This window comes from Oryzias latipes, chromosome 19, assembly GCF_002234675.1.
Source record: "Oryzias latipes chromosome 19, ASM223467v1".
In the NCBI taxonomy this organism is placed as follows: domain Eukaryota; kingdom Metazoa; phylum Chordata; class Actinopteri; order Beloniformes; family Adrianichthyidae; genus Oryzias; species Oryzias latipes.
Window position 1 is genome coordinate 9418639 of NC_019877.2, and position 17889 is coordinate 9436527.

General features: G+C 37.5%; 1 protein-coding gene across 4 annotated transcripts in view; it reads right to left on the reverse strand.

Moving 5' to 3' along the window:
- LOC101167744 (SH3 and multiple ankyrin repeat domains protein 1-like) overlaps positions 1 to 17889 on the reverse strand; it is a 47115-nt gene that overhangs the window by 23626 nt on the left and 5600 nt on the right. For all 4 annotated transcript variants that reach the window (XM_023949483.1, XM_023949484.1, XM_023949485.1 and 1 more), the window contains exons 2-6: positions 8481 to 9046; positions 3635 to 3838; positions 952 to 1023; positions 760 to 868; positions 514 to 665 (exon numbers count right to left, since the gene is read on the reverse strand). In XM_023949483.1, coding sequence (XP_023805251.1) covers positions 514 to 665; positions 760 to 868; positions 952 to 1023; positions 3635 to 3838; positions 8481 to 8942 — 999 coding nt within the window. In that variant the 5' untranslated portion in view covers positions 8943 to 9046. The remainder of the gene's footprint in view (positions 1 to 513; positions 666 to 759; positions 869 to 951; positions 1024 to 3634; positions 3839 to 8480; positions 9047 to 17889) is intronic.

Here is a 17889-nt window from a genome sequence, read left to right on the forward strand (position 1 = left end):
TCCATGTTTCAGGATGAAAATAAAAGACTAGACGAAGCAAAAGTAAACAAAAGTGGAGGGAATTACAGAGAAGTTTAGATGAAAAAAGGATGACAGCGACTAAATAAAAACCACACAAAAGAGGGAAGATAAAATGAGGTATAACTAAAAAAAACAGATGGAGAAAGAAGAAAAAGAAGAGTGGAGAAAAGAAGGAAGATATTTGAAGAAAAAAAGTAGGTGAACTAAATACAGGATTGGAAAACTGCAGGAAAAAGTGATGAGGATTCTGGAACTTAGCTGAGTTTGAGTCTGACCTCAAAGTTTTGACTTTAACTGCTTTAAAAAGCTCAGTAATAAACTTGAGAGAAACAGCAAACCAACATTTTTTTTATTACCACAAGTTTTATTCAGACAAAAAAAAAACATCTATTAGAGGACTTATTAGATGAATGTTGCTTTTATTTTCATGGAATCCCAATATCGAGATTCACACTTGCTTCTGTGTTATTCTGTGGGAATGTGTTCTCTCACCAGTAAGCCAGCATGGTTGTGAGCTTTGACAGCTTTGTGCATCGCCGTTGAGCCGTCTCTGCTTCTGAAGTCCATGTGAGCCCCTCCCAGAACCAGCAGCCTGATGCCATCTGCAGACACTCCAGACTGCACGGCCACAGAGAGCGGAGTCTCTGAGTCGAGCATGATGTGCAGACAAGTGAAGGTGCCGATCAACCACCGTTTGCTCTCACAATATTTTCCTTAAAGTCTCAAATGGTTTCTCACCTCCACTGTCTGGGTCATGAAAATTTGGATCAAGACCTTTTTCCAGAACTTTAGCCATTTTCTCCAGTGATCCAGTCTGAACGTAATCCAGAAATTTCTTCTGACTGGCCTGAGCAGAGAGAAACAGTCTGTAGGTGGACCTGGAGATTGTATATCAGCAACCAGCAACATTTTGGTGAAAAGATGAAATACCTTTGAGCTGAGCTTAGCAAGAGCCTTTTCATCCAGATTGGTCTGTTTATAAACCCTGGTTTTGTACCTAAACTGAGTACAAAAAAGAGACCAGTGTGAATAAAGTGAGTCACATAGCAACACAGTTCCGTTTCTCAGCCTACATGGAAAAACAACACAAGGATGATTCAAAAGTTCTGTAAATCTGTAGTTCATTAAAAAAAACACAGAAAAAACATTTATTGTACTTAATCTCTTTGTGTTTCTACAAATTTACACTCGCACAGAAAGTCAATGAAACAGATTTCTGTTCTGAGGAATCTTCACAAGTTTACTTTTATTTTTAAAGGAATTCTTGATTGGTGGGATTTACTCAAACCTGACTACAAAACCCCATCTATTACAGCAACCCAAACATTTGATATAAATTAGATTTTTATTTTTATTTTTAAAAAGCTCTAAAGCAATCCCTTAAAAAAACATAACAGCTTGTATTGTCTTTTTCAAGCATATGGTTTTTCTAAAATGACAACCACGAAAATTACCTTGCACTACATTTGGATATTTCTAATAAAACTACAGTTTCTGCTTTAAGTTCTTAAAAAGACTTAAAATGTTAAAAAAAAATAAAAAACAAGAAAAAAAAATCTTCAGTAGACATTAAAAAAAAAGACTGAACCTGCTTTTCAAGTATGGAGTAGACAAGATTTTTTTAACCTCTAAATGCCTGACTATTTCCAATTATGAAGGCAAACATTTCTTTGTACACTTTTAATCCGTTTCCTCTATTCTTTTATTTTATTTTTTTTGATCTCTCTGTCACTGTACAGCCTTGTGTGGACAATTTTAGTGCTTCATAAATAACGTTTACTACCACTACTACTACTACTACTACTACTATTATATGAAAAATGTTCTTCAATGTTTTTCTGTTCAAGTTTTTTCTAAATTAAATGGAGCACTGCATTTATGTTATGTTATGATATGTTAAGAATTAACAACATACGGCATGAAGGGGTTGATCCCTGCTTTAATACAATACTATATTAGAAATCAACAAATATGAACAACCTTAAGAAATAATTACTTTTTGGGTTGCAGTGGGAAAATAAAGTATTTGGAACTGAATTAATGGTCTAATTCTTAATGTTTCTAAGAATTAACTTTTCTGTGGCTAAACAAACTATTTTCCTTGTATTCAACCATTTTAGTGTTAAATTTGGATTTACAGAATAAATGTATTCTAGTCTTAAAATCAAGAAGTTTTGTGGCAGACACTGTGATCCTAAAAATTTTAAACACGTTTTTACTGAAAATTCCAACACCAAGTCTAAAGAATGTACAGGAAATGAAAGAACTTTGTGTTTAGGCTTTTGGGAGATAATAACAACGATGTTATCAAAACTTTTCCCTCATTCTGATCCCGTTGTGTCTTTAACTTTAAGTCAAACCTACATTTATAGATAACTTCACCCAGCCTGATAAAGAAAGTTGAGATTGTTTTCCTCCAAGAACATTAGGAATTTCTCTGTTGCCATTTCAAAGGAAACTGTTCCATAAGGCAGTAAGACAAGCTTCTCTTGTCCTCAAGAGCTGGCAGCTCAGAACAATCTCTGTTGTAAAGCAATTATAAAAACAGATCTCCAGAAAAGAAGAACAATTTTAGTTGCCCTGCAGAACATAGCTTTTTCTGGGAATATGATTTCACAAAAAGATATGACTTTTTCTGCTTTCAGTTTGTCTGACTAAGTCCTAGTGAAAAAGCTTCATATTTTAGAACCTCTTTTACATTAATATCAGAGAAACGAAAGGTTCCTCGGAGATTATTCAAAAGCTTTTGTTCTGTTTTAAATTGACTATTTTTAATGACTCATTTCATTGGATCAGGCTATTAAACTCTCTGAAAATACATAAAAAAACAGCTTGGAACATCTGAACAGCCTACTAAGACCTGAAACAAGCAGAAACATGGTTTAATTGTAAAAAGAGGAAATAAGCAAAATCTACTTAAAAGATGATGGATGCTTCTACAAAATGTTTATGATCTTGCAAATTCATCTACATGTCTCTCAGACATTTTCTGAATGGACCACACTATGAGTTGAAGATAAGCTTTAAAAAAAAAGAAGTAAAATCTCAAGTGTAAAATGTTAATAAAGTAAATCTGATTGGGGACATCTCTGATTCTTTTCGCCACCGCAGTTTCAGCAACGAAACCACCAGAGGGCACTGTGCCTTTACTGGATCAAATCCTAATAACCAAAAAACTGATCGTCTCCCACAACCCACTTATCCAAAAGTGAATAAATATAATACACTTTGCAGCTTACATAACATGCAAAATTGAGTTAAATCAGACCAATTTCCTAAAGTCGTCATTGCCTGTGTTTGCTTACAGACTTGAGGATGGGAAACTAATCTGCTTTTCTGCTGCTTCAGTAGAATGTTTTGTGTGTCTGCTCACAAAGGCTGACAATTTTTTCACAGTTAACATCTTTTTAATAACGAGATCCGAACAAACCACGCTCTGGGGAAAAAGCATTGCAGCAAGGCCTTCCTAAAAAAACAAATTGGACATAGGATATCTTTAAAGAAACTGTCTTAGTTCATTTTGTGGAAACTTAAGACCGCTGGAAATCCACTTGACTGTTATTTTTCCAAGACTCCTCATCTTTGACTAAAACCCTGCAGCCGTGCATCCTACCTCCAGGTAGGGAACCCCTTTCTCAAAGGACTGTGCATAATCCCTGAGGGGCCGTTCCTCCTCCAGGAATTTGGCGTCCGCTCCTTCTCCAGCCGGTTGGAAGAGGCCGTAGTTGTAAGCGTCCCACAGTGATTCACCGAGGGAGCAGATGATCTGCTGCTTAGCATTCCACACCGTGCAGTCCTGATCAAACTGGAGACACCTCTGACACGACAAACAGGAAGGGCAGGGGGAGATCAGAGGCTGCATTTCTCTCATCTACACACTTCCTGGAGCACACAGTTAGGATTTGTGACAGAAAAATAGAAATCAGTGCTAATTCAAACAGGAAAAAGAGTCCAACTAGAAGCAGAAAACAGACCAAGAGTTTCCTTTTAGATCTTTAGTAAGAAAAACATTTAAACTGTCATTCTGACATTTTAACAGTTAAAACACTAAATTTTTGAATTTGTAAATTGCACAAGATTCTTCTTGAGTTTGGGATTTACTTGTGATACTGGTAAAACTTTCAATTTAAGGTGTTGCTTGGAGTTTGTTCTTCCTTTGTGAGGTGTAAATGCACAGAAGAATCCCGCATGCAACTGAAACAAACTCACTCCTTCTGTGATGCCTTTAACGATCTAAATGAAAGATTAACTACATAAGTAAAAATCCTTTGTGAAGATTTGCTAGTAAACGTGTGACACGTCTAGTTCAATGAAGGGCCAATTTGCTTTGTATAATAATGGATTGACAATACAGCGTGGCAGTTGTGAAGTCAGTCGATGAATGATGAGTGCATGAATAGATGATATTCAGGGAATATTAATGCATTTCTTTTCAATTATTTATCCCCTGCCACATTCACGGGAAACACAGAACTTGCGCTATTCTTTTAATCTGTGCTATCAATTTTTAGAGCCCACATTCTCTAGACAGTCATTTGATTTTTTGCAAATAGAAAAGTGAAAATATTCAACACCTTAATAGGTGTTTTTCTGTATGGAAAGTGTGAAATTTAAACCTTTTTCTTCTCTTGCACCTCTTTGTGTGTGATTCAACAGAGGATTCAGTGGTTTCTGTGAATAACTGCTTTGATGTGCTTTCTTTTTCTAACTTGATCATTTTGCCTCTGCACTTTCACTTTTTTTTATTTTTTATAATATATAATATTATCTCAATATTACTAAGTTTGCAGCCAGATGGTAGAACTGACAGGTAGTGAGGATTTATAAGCAGGGATGTGTCCTCAATGAGATATATGCATCCAAGCTATTGTTCCATTTCTGAAAACTATAGGCAAAAACTGCACAGCTCAGCATACTCCCAAACCTCCAGCCCAACCCTCTCTAAAGCTCCAAACAGGTTGAGCTGTTTGACAGTGTACCAAACATTATTGGCATGGCAACCAGTTTATTACAAGAATCAGGCCCCCGTTGCCGTAGCAATGCCTTGTTGGTCCCAGAGAAGTAAAGCACATGATGTGGATGACTGTGTTTATGTTCACACATATCAGAGTGGCATGCAGCGAATGTGTGTGTTCTTCTGGGAATCTGCGTGTATGCAGTTCTCCGCTGCACGTTTTTGTGTGAACAAGAAAGCAATCGAATGGCCGATCCCTCAGAGGGAGAAAACTGATGTAATCTATAGAGTATAAACCAGAAACACTGTTTTTTTTCCCGTTTTTTTTTTTCCGTGACACTGAGCTTTACACTTAAATGCTTTTTTTTCCTCCTTCTCGGTTCAGGGGCACTTTGTTGACGCCTGTGGTTGAAGACTTCAGACGTGTACTTCTTAACTTCCTACTCAGAGTCACTTCTTTCCTCAGCTCTCCCCAAACTCATTAAAAACCTATTAGATAATTAGCCATTACTGTTATATTGAGGGCAGATTAGCTGACATGTAGAGCAGTCGGCATGTTCAGGGAGTTGGAGGTGGAGAAATGAAGATTGGGGTATGGAGCGGCATCATCACCTGAAAGTGAGGGAATGTTATTTCTCACCTGCTGACACCAGAAAGTGTCAGTGTGAGATGATGCTAACTTCAGTTATGGGACCTAATTAAACATCTGACTGACGCTGTTTACTGAATAAATCTATCTTTTCTGCGTTTTCTTTTTTAACTCTGATAAAGCTCTTTGAAGCTCTTTTCCTTTTGGGGTTCATTTCTGAACTTGTGGGGTGATAAAATGTTAAATGTTCAGGCTGTGTGTGGGTTGTTGCGCGCACTCTTTGTTTAATAACTACCATATTGTACATGGAGTACCCTTGGGTTCCTTAAAGCAACTCATTTCCAATGGTTGTGGAGTCAACACTGCAGCAAAACACTTCAAATGTTTTAATTAAGGAAGCGCAGCAAACGGCTTTCACAAGCAAAAGAAAGGAGTCTATAAGCAAACAGCAATACAGCAACAAAACCTAATTGAACCAGGATTAAAACAGATTCTTTTAAATGTGCTAAAAGATACATACCAAACCCCAAAGCTGTGCTTTTGTCAAGTCTCCTTACAATTTTGTTAGTGGCGTGTTAACTTCTTAATAGTTAAAGACAAATACGTAGAATTTTAAAACACATAGGTGTGTCAGAGATGGGGGGTTTGCAGTTAATTTTTGTTTATACCATAACACTCATGCAAATTGGGGCAATTCAGAAAAGTCAAGTACTTTTGAGATGTATTATTTTTAAAAAGCTGTTTGTCAAGTAAGATCTAAATCTCTCTGAGTGCAATGCCACCGAGACGTGGCTTGAACTACTTCTTCATTTGGAAAGACCTCCTGTCAGTTCCCTGTTTGAAGTAGTGGGGAGGGGGGAATTTTTCCACATGGATAACTGGAGTTTAAAATTGATTGACTTTGATTTAATAATAAAACCCATTGAGATGAGAAGACTTTTATGGAAAATTACTGTAAGGGTCTGACATTCTTGACTAAAAAAAAGAATTACCTGAGCTGGCACAAAAAGATGTAAATTCAAAATATTTCATTTAATTTATCCACCACTGAAGAAATCGAGCACCAAGGCAAATCAGAAATGATGTAATCTATTTTGCATGTATCCCTTGATGACCTTAATCCCTCAATGTACCTTTAAATAGTGTTGTTGAAATTGCTTAATAAAAAAACAAACAAAAAAAAACAAAAAGGGGTTTATACAAATTAACACTCTGGTTTTTCGAAGTTATATAACCTCTTTTTGGGATTGTAAAACCTGTTCAACACAAAAGGCCTTCAGTTCTAATCTGTTTGCTCAGATGTTGGACAGAACAAGTTAAAAAAAAATAAAAAAATGAATTTGCTCATCCAACTCTAAACAGCACTCTTTTAGTAGCAGCAAACGTTTTATGTAATTTTTTGATTACCTGCATACATTTAAATGCAATATTTATCCTGAATAAGAAAGCCATTTTCTGGATAGCATTGTGATATTGTGTTTACATGTGTTAAACCTCCTCATGTAGAGGACTTTTTAAACCTCTGAATCACTGCCTAAAACTGAATGAACTCTTTTTAGTGTCTACAGAGGACATTTGGGGCTTTTCAATTACTTTAAATGTGAAGGGGTGGGGCTATGGGAATTGTATTAATGGACAGATTTAAAAAACAAAGTTCATTTGACAATTGTTTTTTTACTCAAGATATCAAGATTGTTAGTGACAGATCACATCATGACCCAGCGCATTCTTTCTTGTTATATCACAGTATCATGCATGTTACTTTTCCCATATTATCCGTAGTAAATCCATGTTTCTAAAGTTTTCAATTTGCAGATTGGAAAGAAAAATGCTTCTGAAATTTTATTTATTAAGTTACAGATACACCGAGCTTTTGACATATGTTCAAGATTTGCTTTTAGCCCATGGAGTTCACACTGGACAAGCCGGGAGGGGCGTCTTCTTTATCTGTAGCTACTGTTTACCAGCGCAAGTCCAACACCAACAGTTGGAAGAGGCTTGAAATGTTGAAGCGATGCAAATCTCACAAACTGGGCATGAAACAGAAATTATTAAGTTCAAGTTAGCATCCTTGCAATAGCGGATGTGTTATCTTTTCAGGAGAGTGGTCTTGGTTTATCATTACTTGAAAGCAAACGCAAAAATCAACAGATGTCGCCATGTCACCAGATAAACCAGATAAGCTCGGAGTTTGGTGAGTTTCTCAGTCCCCAATTGGTCAAAGTTTGACCTGGTTCAGCTGACAATGTATTACTTAGGCCATGTGTTTGGTACACAGAGCCCAAAATTGACTGTGTGGGCATGCAAGAGTTTTGAATGCCCAAAATGAGTATTTACGCGCATTTATATTGACTTTTCATTGGAAATGGCAACTTGAGCTTGCGTTGCCGAGGGCAGTGTGTAGGCAGCTTTAGACCTCATTAGCTAAAAAAAGGCTCATGAACTGTCAAAAAAGGTCTTTTTCAATCAGTTCTACGAACTACAGAACTTCCATTCCACATTTATGCTTAAGTATTGTTTGTACAGAACATAACTTTATTCATTAAATATTCAGAAAAGTGTGTTGACATGCTAAAATCCCATTGCGGGTGTAAATTTGCTTGAAAAGAGAACAAGTGTTCTTGTCTAGAGGTTTATTTAGCCAATGATGGCTCCTTGGTACAGAGCTGCCTGTCTGGAAAATCAGAGGCCAATTTTTGAGTTAGTTAATATTATTGTGCACCAAAGAAAATAAATTGTGGCTGTGGGAACATTATTATCATTTAGGCTTGCTACATGAGCTAAATGTGGGTATTATTTGGTTTTTTTCCTGTTTGCAATGAAAAAAAAGCTGACACTTTTAATTATTTAGTTTTTTTTTAATATATATATGATTGTTGTATCTTTGTATTTTTAGAGATGTTTTTATGCACCTACTGTTTGCTTGATGTCTGGAATTCCGATGCGGAACACCATCATGGGCAGGAAGGTGTCCTCCAACGGTGCCATGGTGGTCATGCTGCGCTCCATCAGAGCCCGCCTCTTTGCTGCTATGAGCTGAAGCTGCTGCTGCTTGTGTGCACCATGCTGATGAACAGGGGCTTGATTGGGCATGTACGGGGTGCCCCGGCTGCCTGGGTTACCTGGCCTCACTGGTCGGTCTACTCTCTGTCTACCAACCACAATGGCTGCTGGCTTCACACCTTCCCCTCCTTTCCCTTCCCAGGATTGCCGTCCTCCGGTCATTTCCTTCTCTAACAGACCCTCCAGTCCTCCATTCTGTGGGTCGCGTTCAACTTTGTTTTTTCTTATTTCTCGTCCTTGCTCCTCTTCCTCCTCCTCATCCTCCCCATCTTTGTCGTCCTGACTGGGATAAAAGTGCTCATTATTTCCCAGCATCCTTTGCTGTGCAGGGGGTCACTGCAGAGAGGGTTGAGTGATAAAGCTGTCATGGAGACAAAACATGGCTATCCCTTGAGACTGGCTTCCTCCTAAAACCCATGCTGTGGGAAACAGGTAGAGAGGGGAGTAAACTTTAGTCAATCAACTGTAGTTTCACTGACAGGGTGAACTTAACACAGAAAAGACATGTGCAATAATTGCAAAACTAGCCAATGGCAATGTTAATGTGTGAAATTAGCACAAAGCTGGTCCACATTTCCCATTTAGCCACTGGGAATGCATGAGGGAATAGCAGGCTGATGGAAGACAGGCTAAATATAAACTGTGTGAATCTGCATCACAGGTTCTTTGCAGCAGAAAGTGAAGTGGTGACACAAAGGAGGAATCGTCATGTCAGGTCAGGATTATTTCTACTTTGTGGTAATTGAGTTATGTTTGAGTTGTAGCTCAAGGCAAATACCTAAATCTAAGAATATTAAAGACAAAACATCAACATTTTTTTAGCACCGTTTTTTGATTTTTTAAATTATAAATAAAGATTTGCTTTGACACTGTGCTTTACTACCTGTCTTCACTTTCTTACAATCATGTCTGAGCTATTGCAATCAACAAATGGCAAACTTTTTAACATCTTGTCTCTTAGATTCAATTATCTTTCTAACATTCGGTTTCAACAATAACGTCAACTAATGAAAAGAAATCATCTAAGCCCTAATCACTTAGGAGAAACTTTTTAAATATTCATTTCTGTGTATATGGTTGACAGTCAAAGTTGCTGTAGTTTGATTTATTCAAAAACTTTTTTATTTAATTTGTCTACTGTAACCTTTATTTGCAGGCAAGAAAGTTTCAGAACAATATCATTTTTACCACTGTTGCCTGGCACAGATTCACAGTGAATATTCTGTTTTCTAAGTTTTAAGAGAATAAAGTACAAATAGTAAAACACAGAGGTAAACAATTATGAATAACATCAAATTGGATGGAAAATCGTTATTTGACATTTAAGTACCTATATGAAATGATTACGTTTTGAACAATTAGGTTTATACTCTTAGAATACATATGCTATGGGTGTCATTCAAAAACATTTTCTCCAGTTTGTATTAAAGGAAGACTGAAATAAATATGTTGGTGTTCCTAAAATGCAGAATGATTTTCCAACTTTTGTTCTCAGGATTGATAAATCTTGCTTATCTCAAAAGGAGCACAAGTTGTTTGAACACCCTTGTCTTAAGAGGTTAAAAGAAGAAAACCAGCAGAAATTGCAAAAAGAGGAGATCCGACATAGAAGCAATTCATTGTTACAAGAGGGGAAGCTGCACAGTACAGTAAATTTTAGCAAGCAGCACCACAGTTTTTAGATAAGCCATTTTTACCAATTCTATAAATTCTGTCTTGGAATATACATTGGGTCCAGACAAAAAATATTTTTTTCATCTTTCCTCTGATTCTTCCACATTTGTTTGATTGTAGCACACTTTTAGTTCCTTTTTGTTGTATTTATTTTTCTGTATTGTCTGCCCGCTTTAAAGAGAACTATCCCTGAATCTCATTTTACCATGTATAATGACAATAAATGACTTCTATTCCTTTTTCCATTTCCATATCCATTTCTTAAAAGAAAAAAGATCACACGTGTCTTATCAATAAAACTTTTGTCATTTATAGATTTGAAAAGAACAACACTTTCTGATATCTTGGTTAAATGTTTGTAAGCAGGGGTTTGGAAAATATTTTTTTTAGGTGAATTAAACCCTCATCTTAAATGTTCAATTTTACTGTTTTTTTGCAAATAAGTATACAATGACAACAAAAAAGACACGAAAACCTGAGTGATGACCAACAGTGTTGAAATGTCTCATTTTCCTTTGAGGCTCATTCATTGTTTCACTGTAGAATTCATGTAGAGTGCTGACACTGTTGTGTTCGTCCTGCTTCTCTGGTCAAGCTGCAGGAGTTTTGCCATCATGCAGATGTGCTTCATAGCCAGAAGCCGCCTTAATGATCGAGAGTGACGCAGGGGATATCCCAATATGTCAGTGACAGTTTGATGCTCTGAATATCATATGAGTCGGGGATCGGATGTACATGGCTGTCAAAATATGCAGATGGACAGATGGCACCCACAGAGACACAACTCAAATCAGGCCATAGAACTAAACTCATTCAGTCACAGATTTTCAACATGCAGTTATTTTAGTTAGTAACTGAAAATATGGCATTGATGATGGTAAAGGGTTTTAAGAGTTCTATGACTTTTTACTTATCGACCTCTATTGGGGACCGAGGACATCGACGGGTGTCTGGCACAGCTTACAGTGGCCAGCAATTAACATAAATAATAATGTGGAGATCAAGAAACTGGACAAGAGCTAATGAAAGGAAACATCGGAAAAGAGCAGATGCTCAATCAATATTTCAATGGAAAGACTGCCTGCTTTTAATTTTCTTCTAGCATAAAAGCTGAACATGGCTTCTGTTTCATTTGCAAAGACATTTCCATTTAGTACAAAATCCTTTCATGAATTAGAAAACATGCTGCAACATTAAAGCTTTGATTCATGTTTTGAAACATACAAACCTCATCAAAACGCAAAAAGTCCATATTTAGAAGGACTTGCCAACAAAATAAAGCTTATTGCTTTTTAATACTCAAATAAAATAATAGATTTCTGCTATTTTTCCCATTAAAGTAATTCATTTTATAAAGCATGGTTATGCATAGAATTACCGGTACAACCGTTTTATTTTATTTGTGGGAATTTATTACAAGTCTGGCCCACTCAGTGTCTACGCGTGTGATTATTGCTGCCCCATCACATATGTATTTATTTTGTCTATTCATCTGACTGTTTTTTCTTCTAATTTGGAAATCGACCATTATTTTACCCCCTTTCAAAGGAGGTTCCAGCACTGACCCCAACTGCTTCAGGCCTATATCAATCCTGTCATGCCTGGCTATGGTTTTAGAGAGATTGGTTCTCAAACAGCAGACCCACTTCATTGACTAACCACATCCTGTCAGATCTGCAATCAATGTTCAGGACTGGGCATAGTTGAATCATAGCAACCTTGAAAGTCCCTAATGACCTCATTAGGTCCATGGACAATAAACAGGTCTGCAAAGCTGCATTTGTTGATCTGGCCAAGGCGTTTGATTGCAGACTCTCCAACATTGGTCAGTCTAGAAGTTGCATCAAATGGTTTGCAAGCTACCTCAACAACCGCACACAACTTCATGTCAGATCTTAAAGGGTCTTGTTCTTTATATACATAAATGATGTCATCAAAGCCATCCGGGCTTCACTGATGCACCTCTCTGCTGATACCAACGTTTGCTCATCTGGCCCTTCACTTCACTCCACAGCATCCACCCTCCAACTCAGCCTCACCTCTGTCGAGAAATCTTTTCACAACCGTCATCTGTGTCTCAACTCGAAGACGACTAAATGCATGTTATTCAACTGGAAGAATAGTGCCACCTGTCCCTACAAGACCACCAGCGCTGATGGCTCAGAACTGGAGTTTGTCAGCTCCTACAAATACCTTCGTCTCTTGCTGGACTCCTCACTTTCTTTCATTTCTCACATCAGTAACCTGCAGGCTAAAATAACAGCCAGTCTGGGATTCCTTTATTGTAACAGGGCTTCATTCACACACTCTATCAAATACTCTCTAGTGAAGATGACCATACTACTCATGTTCGTTTATGTTGATATCATCTACTAAATGGCTCCCAAGTGTACTCTCAGCAAGCTTGATGTTCTCTATCACTCAGTTATCTGTTTTGCCACTGGTGCACCTTTTCACACTCACCATTGTGAACTGCAAAAACAATTTAAGCCTGCTTTTTAGGTTTACACTTGTCCAAAAAAAGGGCTATCAGTGTTTCTAGTGACCACTAAAGGCTGAAATTGGCAGGGATGCCAGTTTAGTTTAGTCAGTTTGTTAGTTCTATTTAGTATTTTCCTATTGAATTCTATGTATTCATGATACTTTTGATTTTACTTTTTCAGTTACAGATACGAAGCCCATCGAGACGACTGTTGTTGTGAATTTGGGCTATACAAATAAATTTACATTGAATTGAATTGAGGTGCTGTAGTGGCTGTAAGACATTTATGGGGAGGAATTACTTAAAAAATGGAAGTACTCAGGTAAACAGGACAAAAGAAGAAGAATCATTCCAGAGAGATAGTCTTTTGTCACTTAAGTTTTATTGTCACTGTAAACCCTATTTTATTAAACTTTAACACTAATTGTAATAAACTCACTGCTCCCAGTCCCACTGAAGGTTGTGAAAGAGCTTACCTGTTCCTTTATCATAAAATCCATATTCTGCAGAAACGTGAAGAATGCACTTCTGCTCACTTTAGCAGGTATGACTACCACAATTAACAGAGGGTTCAAAGCTTCCTTCATTAAAATACAACATTGAACAGACTGTTAACACTTGCAAGGTTTTAATACTCTCATTCAAGTACACCAGAAGGGAATAAAATGGGCCGATTTATGAAAAAATCTCATTAAATATTGAAAAACATTGAGCCTCTACAAGCCAAGATAAGGAACTGGAGGGACAGGCTGAGGGGAGACGGGAGCCCACTAATTGGGATGTATAAGCAAAAGGGGAATACACTAGAGAAAAACACAGAGAGAGTTGTAGTTTGCATAAAGCAGAGTAGTCAGATTGAGGGAGAGGGGAGTGGTGTGAGGATTGCAGCAGTGGCAGGAGAGGAGAGTGACAGCAAAAAGAAGCAGGGATGTAGGGGTAGAATAATGATAGAAGAAAGGAGCTGTGGGAACTCCAGTCACAATTCCTGGAACCATGGTGGCTCATTGCAGAAATGGCAGCTCTGACTCTCGCTGCAGCTTTGTGACTCTCCCATGTCAGTCCTCGACATCATCTGTCTACAAGCTTTCTTACTTTCTTAAAAGACAGGTGGGGAAAAATCAATATCCCCCTATCAAACAAAGCGGTTGTATTTTAACTGTCATTGACTGTATCTGTCCTTGAAACTTCCCGCTTGAATTCATTTCTGTCCAGAGTTGATGAAAGTTACAAAACTCCTTCATGCAACTTCAGTGAAACTTTTGGCCTCCAAATGTAGGTTTCTGACTATTCTCACTCTTTTCTTCAAATTTTGTCTTCTGTTTAAAACTCACAGAACTTTAATGCCCTAAATTGAAGCCACCAGAATTTTCACTACCAGCTGCATTGGAGCACAACAAATCTGACACAGTATGCATGTTGTAAAGTATGGCACATCCTCTTTAGGTCCAAACATTCATTTTCAAGGCCTGCTGAATCACTTTTGGGGTCGGGGTTGCTGGAGCCTATCCCATGTATCGTTGGGTGACACCTGTTGCAGGGCTATACAAACACACACTTCTTACCAAATTAAAGTCTCTCTCCAATAATATTTGTTCTATTTTATAAGGTTTCTCAGTGGTCTTTAAATCATGATTGTGCTGTTTTTAGCTAAAATTAAAAATTGGTGTATTTTTCTGGTACATAGTTACTGCAAAGCAGCTGTAGGTCATTGGAAATTCACCTCTGAGTTGTGGGCGGGACTGTCGGTGGGGTTAAGCCCGCCCCTACTTCCCATCACCCATCTATTTACATGCTCTCTCACTATCTTACAACATCATCCATCTATTTACATGCTCTCTCACTATCTTACACAACCCTAACCTAACATTACCGGTGCAACAAAAGTAACGAGCAATATTAAAGCTATCCAGCCATACAGTTTAGAGTTAAATTCCAGCTCAGACGAGAAAAACAAAGTCATTCATGGATCTATTTGTCTGCAAGTGGATACATCAGGATGGAGCGGAGCAGAGAGCTTGTGGCCATAGCATATTTTCTACACAACCGATAAGCTCTTTTTCTACAGCATCTTTTTGTCCCCTCCTGATTCACAACAATTTAAATTAAGATATACCCAGAAATACAATCTTAAGATGAATATTCTTTGTATATGCCCTCCATCCTTATAAAAACACAACAAACATGATTTTCAGTGGCGTGGGTGTTTTACCTGTGAAGGACTGTAGGAGGAAGCTGGAGTTTTTGGAGAAAACCCACACATGGAAAGAACTGCAAACTTCACACAGAAAAGTCCAAGCCAGGGTTTTAACTGGTTCTGTCTCACTGTGAGGCAAGGTTAACCACAACACCTCCTTGCACCTGTATTCATTTTATTATTATGTGAACAATGAAAAATCTATAAATATATTTCAAAAAAGCTTTTACACTGAAGTTTGCTTGAAAACTGAGACTCTAATAACCACAGGCAGTCTGTACTGACCAAAGCAAAAGCACAACTGTTTTCCTAGTCTGGTGGGTGTTTACAGTACTTAACAATCTGAGCCTGAGTGCACATCCTTCACATACTCCACACTATAGGTTGCAATATGAACTGCAGCCCATCGGGTTTGTATTTGATGCTATACTTGTCTTGAAACAAGTTGAAAGTCCATTTCTGGCCAAAAAGAGTCTTTTACTTTACACTATGGTGGTACCTGAAAGCGCAGTTCTGTGTGCAGCACTTGAAACGCTTCTTCAGGGAATGACAGCTCTTCTTGCAATGCTGTCTGAATGTCAATCCTAGAATCATGTTCTTACATTTTTAACACCCTGGAGCTGTCTTACCATCCGTCTGACCACAAATTCAATCTTTGCCATTCTAAGAATAGTTGCTATTTAACAATGTGCTCCAAATAATTTAAAAATGTTGTCAAATTCTGAGTAGCTTATTCTGAATTATATTATTCCCAAAGTAGGCAGCATTATCTTTGACCCGGAAGTATAAAAGGTGCCAGAGGCAAAGGTCAGGATAAAATTACGACACTATGTAGGTTGAATACTTTATAAAGTTCCTGAATCATGTAAAAAGAGAAAAACAATGAAGCAAAGGTATGACAAATCTATGCATTTCTGACTTGAACTTGTTTTGATCTGTCAGTTAAAAACATTTATTTAAAAAGTTACTTTCTAATGATTTATTAAATAAACTAAGGTACCTCCTAAATTTTTTTATTATTATTCATAATGGTCACACAATCATAATTGCAGTGTCTCTTTTTGTATTTTGAGGAAACTGAATCATGTCACTTTAATTTCAAAAGCGTTTTCAGCGTTTTTATTTCAGATTTTTTCAGTTTTCTATAACCCCTTTTCTTCCCTTTTCTCAAGACGTCTCGCCTACAGACCAAAATAAGAATATTGTTCTTAATCTTTCTTGCCTGGATAATAAAGGTTGAATAAAAGAAAAAATACAAAAAGGGAGAAAATGTACAACATTTTTGGCAAACTTAATAAGCATTTTTTCCACATTATGTGAGGATTAATCAGTATTGCATTTTGATCAGGAGCAGTGTGTATTTTTCGTATAGATCTGGTTGTTGGTCTTTAGCCAGTTAGATGAAATAGCAGGAGCCAATTAATCTGTATAATGAGGGAAAATACATTCTCTTTGAGAATCTGGACAGGCAAAAAATAAATAAATTAATTGGATGGATGGCCTTGACAAGGTCATCCATAACTTACTTTTAGATTCATCCCCTCCTTTCCTGGGAAGATTTTCTAGAAGTGCATCCTGCAACTAGGTTTCATTATGTCGTTGTGCAACAGTTTTGTATCTTCCTGATAACAAAATTGGACACAACATAGTTAGAATTGGGCTTTTTCTTGCAGAAAAAGTTCCTGAAAAGCTTAATTTAAAAAGAATAAATCATTTTCAGACTAGATCAGCACCTTGCGCACACAAGATAACGAGTTGTGTCCAATATAAAAAGCTGTCTGCACAATAAGACCAACTTGTTTGCACTTGATAAGAAGAAAACTACTGGAAACATTATCTTTTGGGGAAAAGCAGTAAGTGTCTAATAATTGCGTTTGTATGCAAAATTGTTGAAACATGCTGGGCTTAAAAAAACACACTCTCTGGATTACAGGGGCTTCACATTGCATACAATATTACATTTCCCTTTTTACGTCAAGTTTTATTATTATTTGGAATTTTGTTGCCAATTTTTTCTTTTGTCCTTTTAGCTTGAATGTCTCATGTCCTGCACCAAGTGAAGAATTTATGGGGAGTTGATTCATTTATGCTCACTTTGTTTCTTTTTTGTCATTCTCCTCTTTCTCTCACGGACACACACCATCTATCTATGTAGGACAGTGTATGTGTATAGATATATTTTCAGTGTACCGGTCCCGGGGAAGTAGAATTGGAGATCTTCCAAGGAACAGATTGTCCCACTTCTACGGCCTGCAAAAGTGGAGCAGCCGTGCTGTATATCCCTCTCTTTGACTGGGGCTCCAACCTTAAGCCTTTTTTGATTGAGGCAGTGATGGGGAACTATCGAGAACACTCGGGGCCTCCTCCATCATGGGACAGATGCAGTGAGTCACTGATACAACAGGAGCTGATAGTTTTCATGTAAATGGCGCAGCACTAGGCATCCGGTCTGGGGGGGTGGAGCTCTGACGTAGGGGGTTAAGGGGGAAGGCTCAGCTTAAGGCTATACGATAAGTGGGACCCCATTGCTTAGAGCACAAGCGTTTATTTAGGTTGCTCATGCAGAGTCATTATTTATGAATCACTTTTTTCAGACTGTTTCTTTAAGTAAGTTATAATTATCTAATTGCCTGAAGACGGTATATTAGCTGTTTGAGCTTAACAATGGTGTTTTAATAAATCCAAAAATACAATGTAAATCAAACACAAATGAGAAAACTATGCATTCAAAATTACTGCCTTTTAGATAAAACTTAAGATTGTTTTCACTTTAGAAATGAAGTGATTTTTGCTTTTGATTGCAATATTCATCTCCAAGGATTTTTATTAAGGGACACAGTTTGCATCAGGCGTCCCACGCCTGAGGGTTCAGGCACGTTTATGGATGTGCCTACACACAGTGTCCTGCTCTT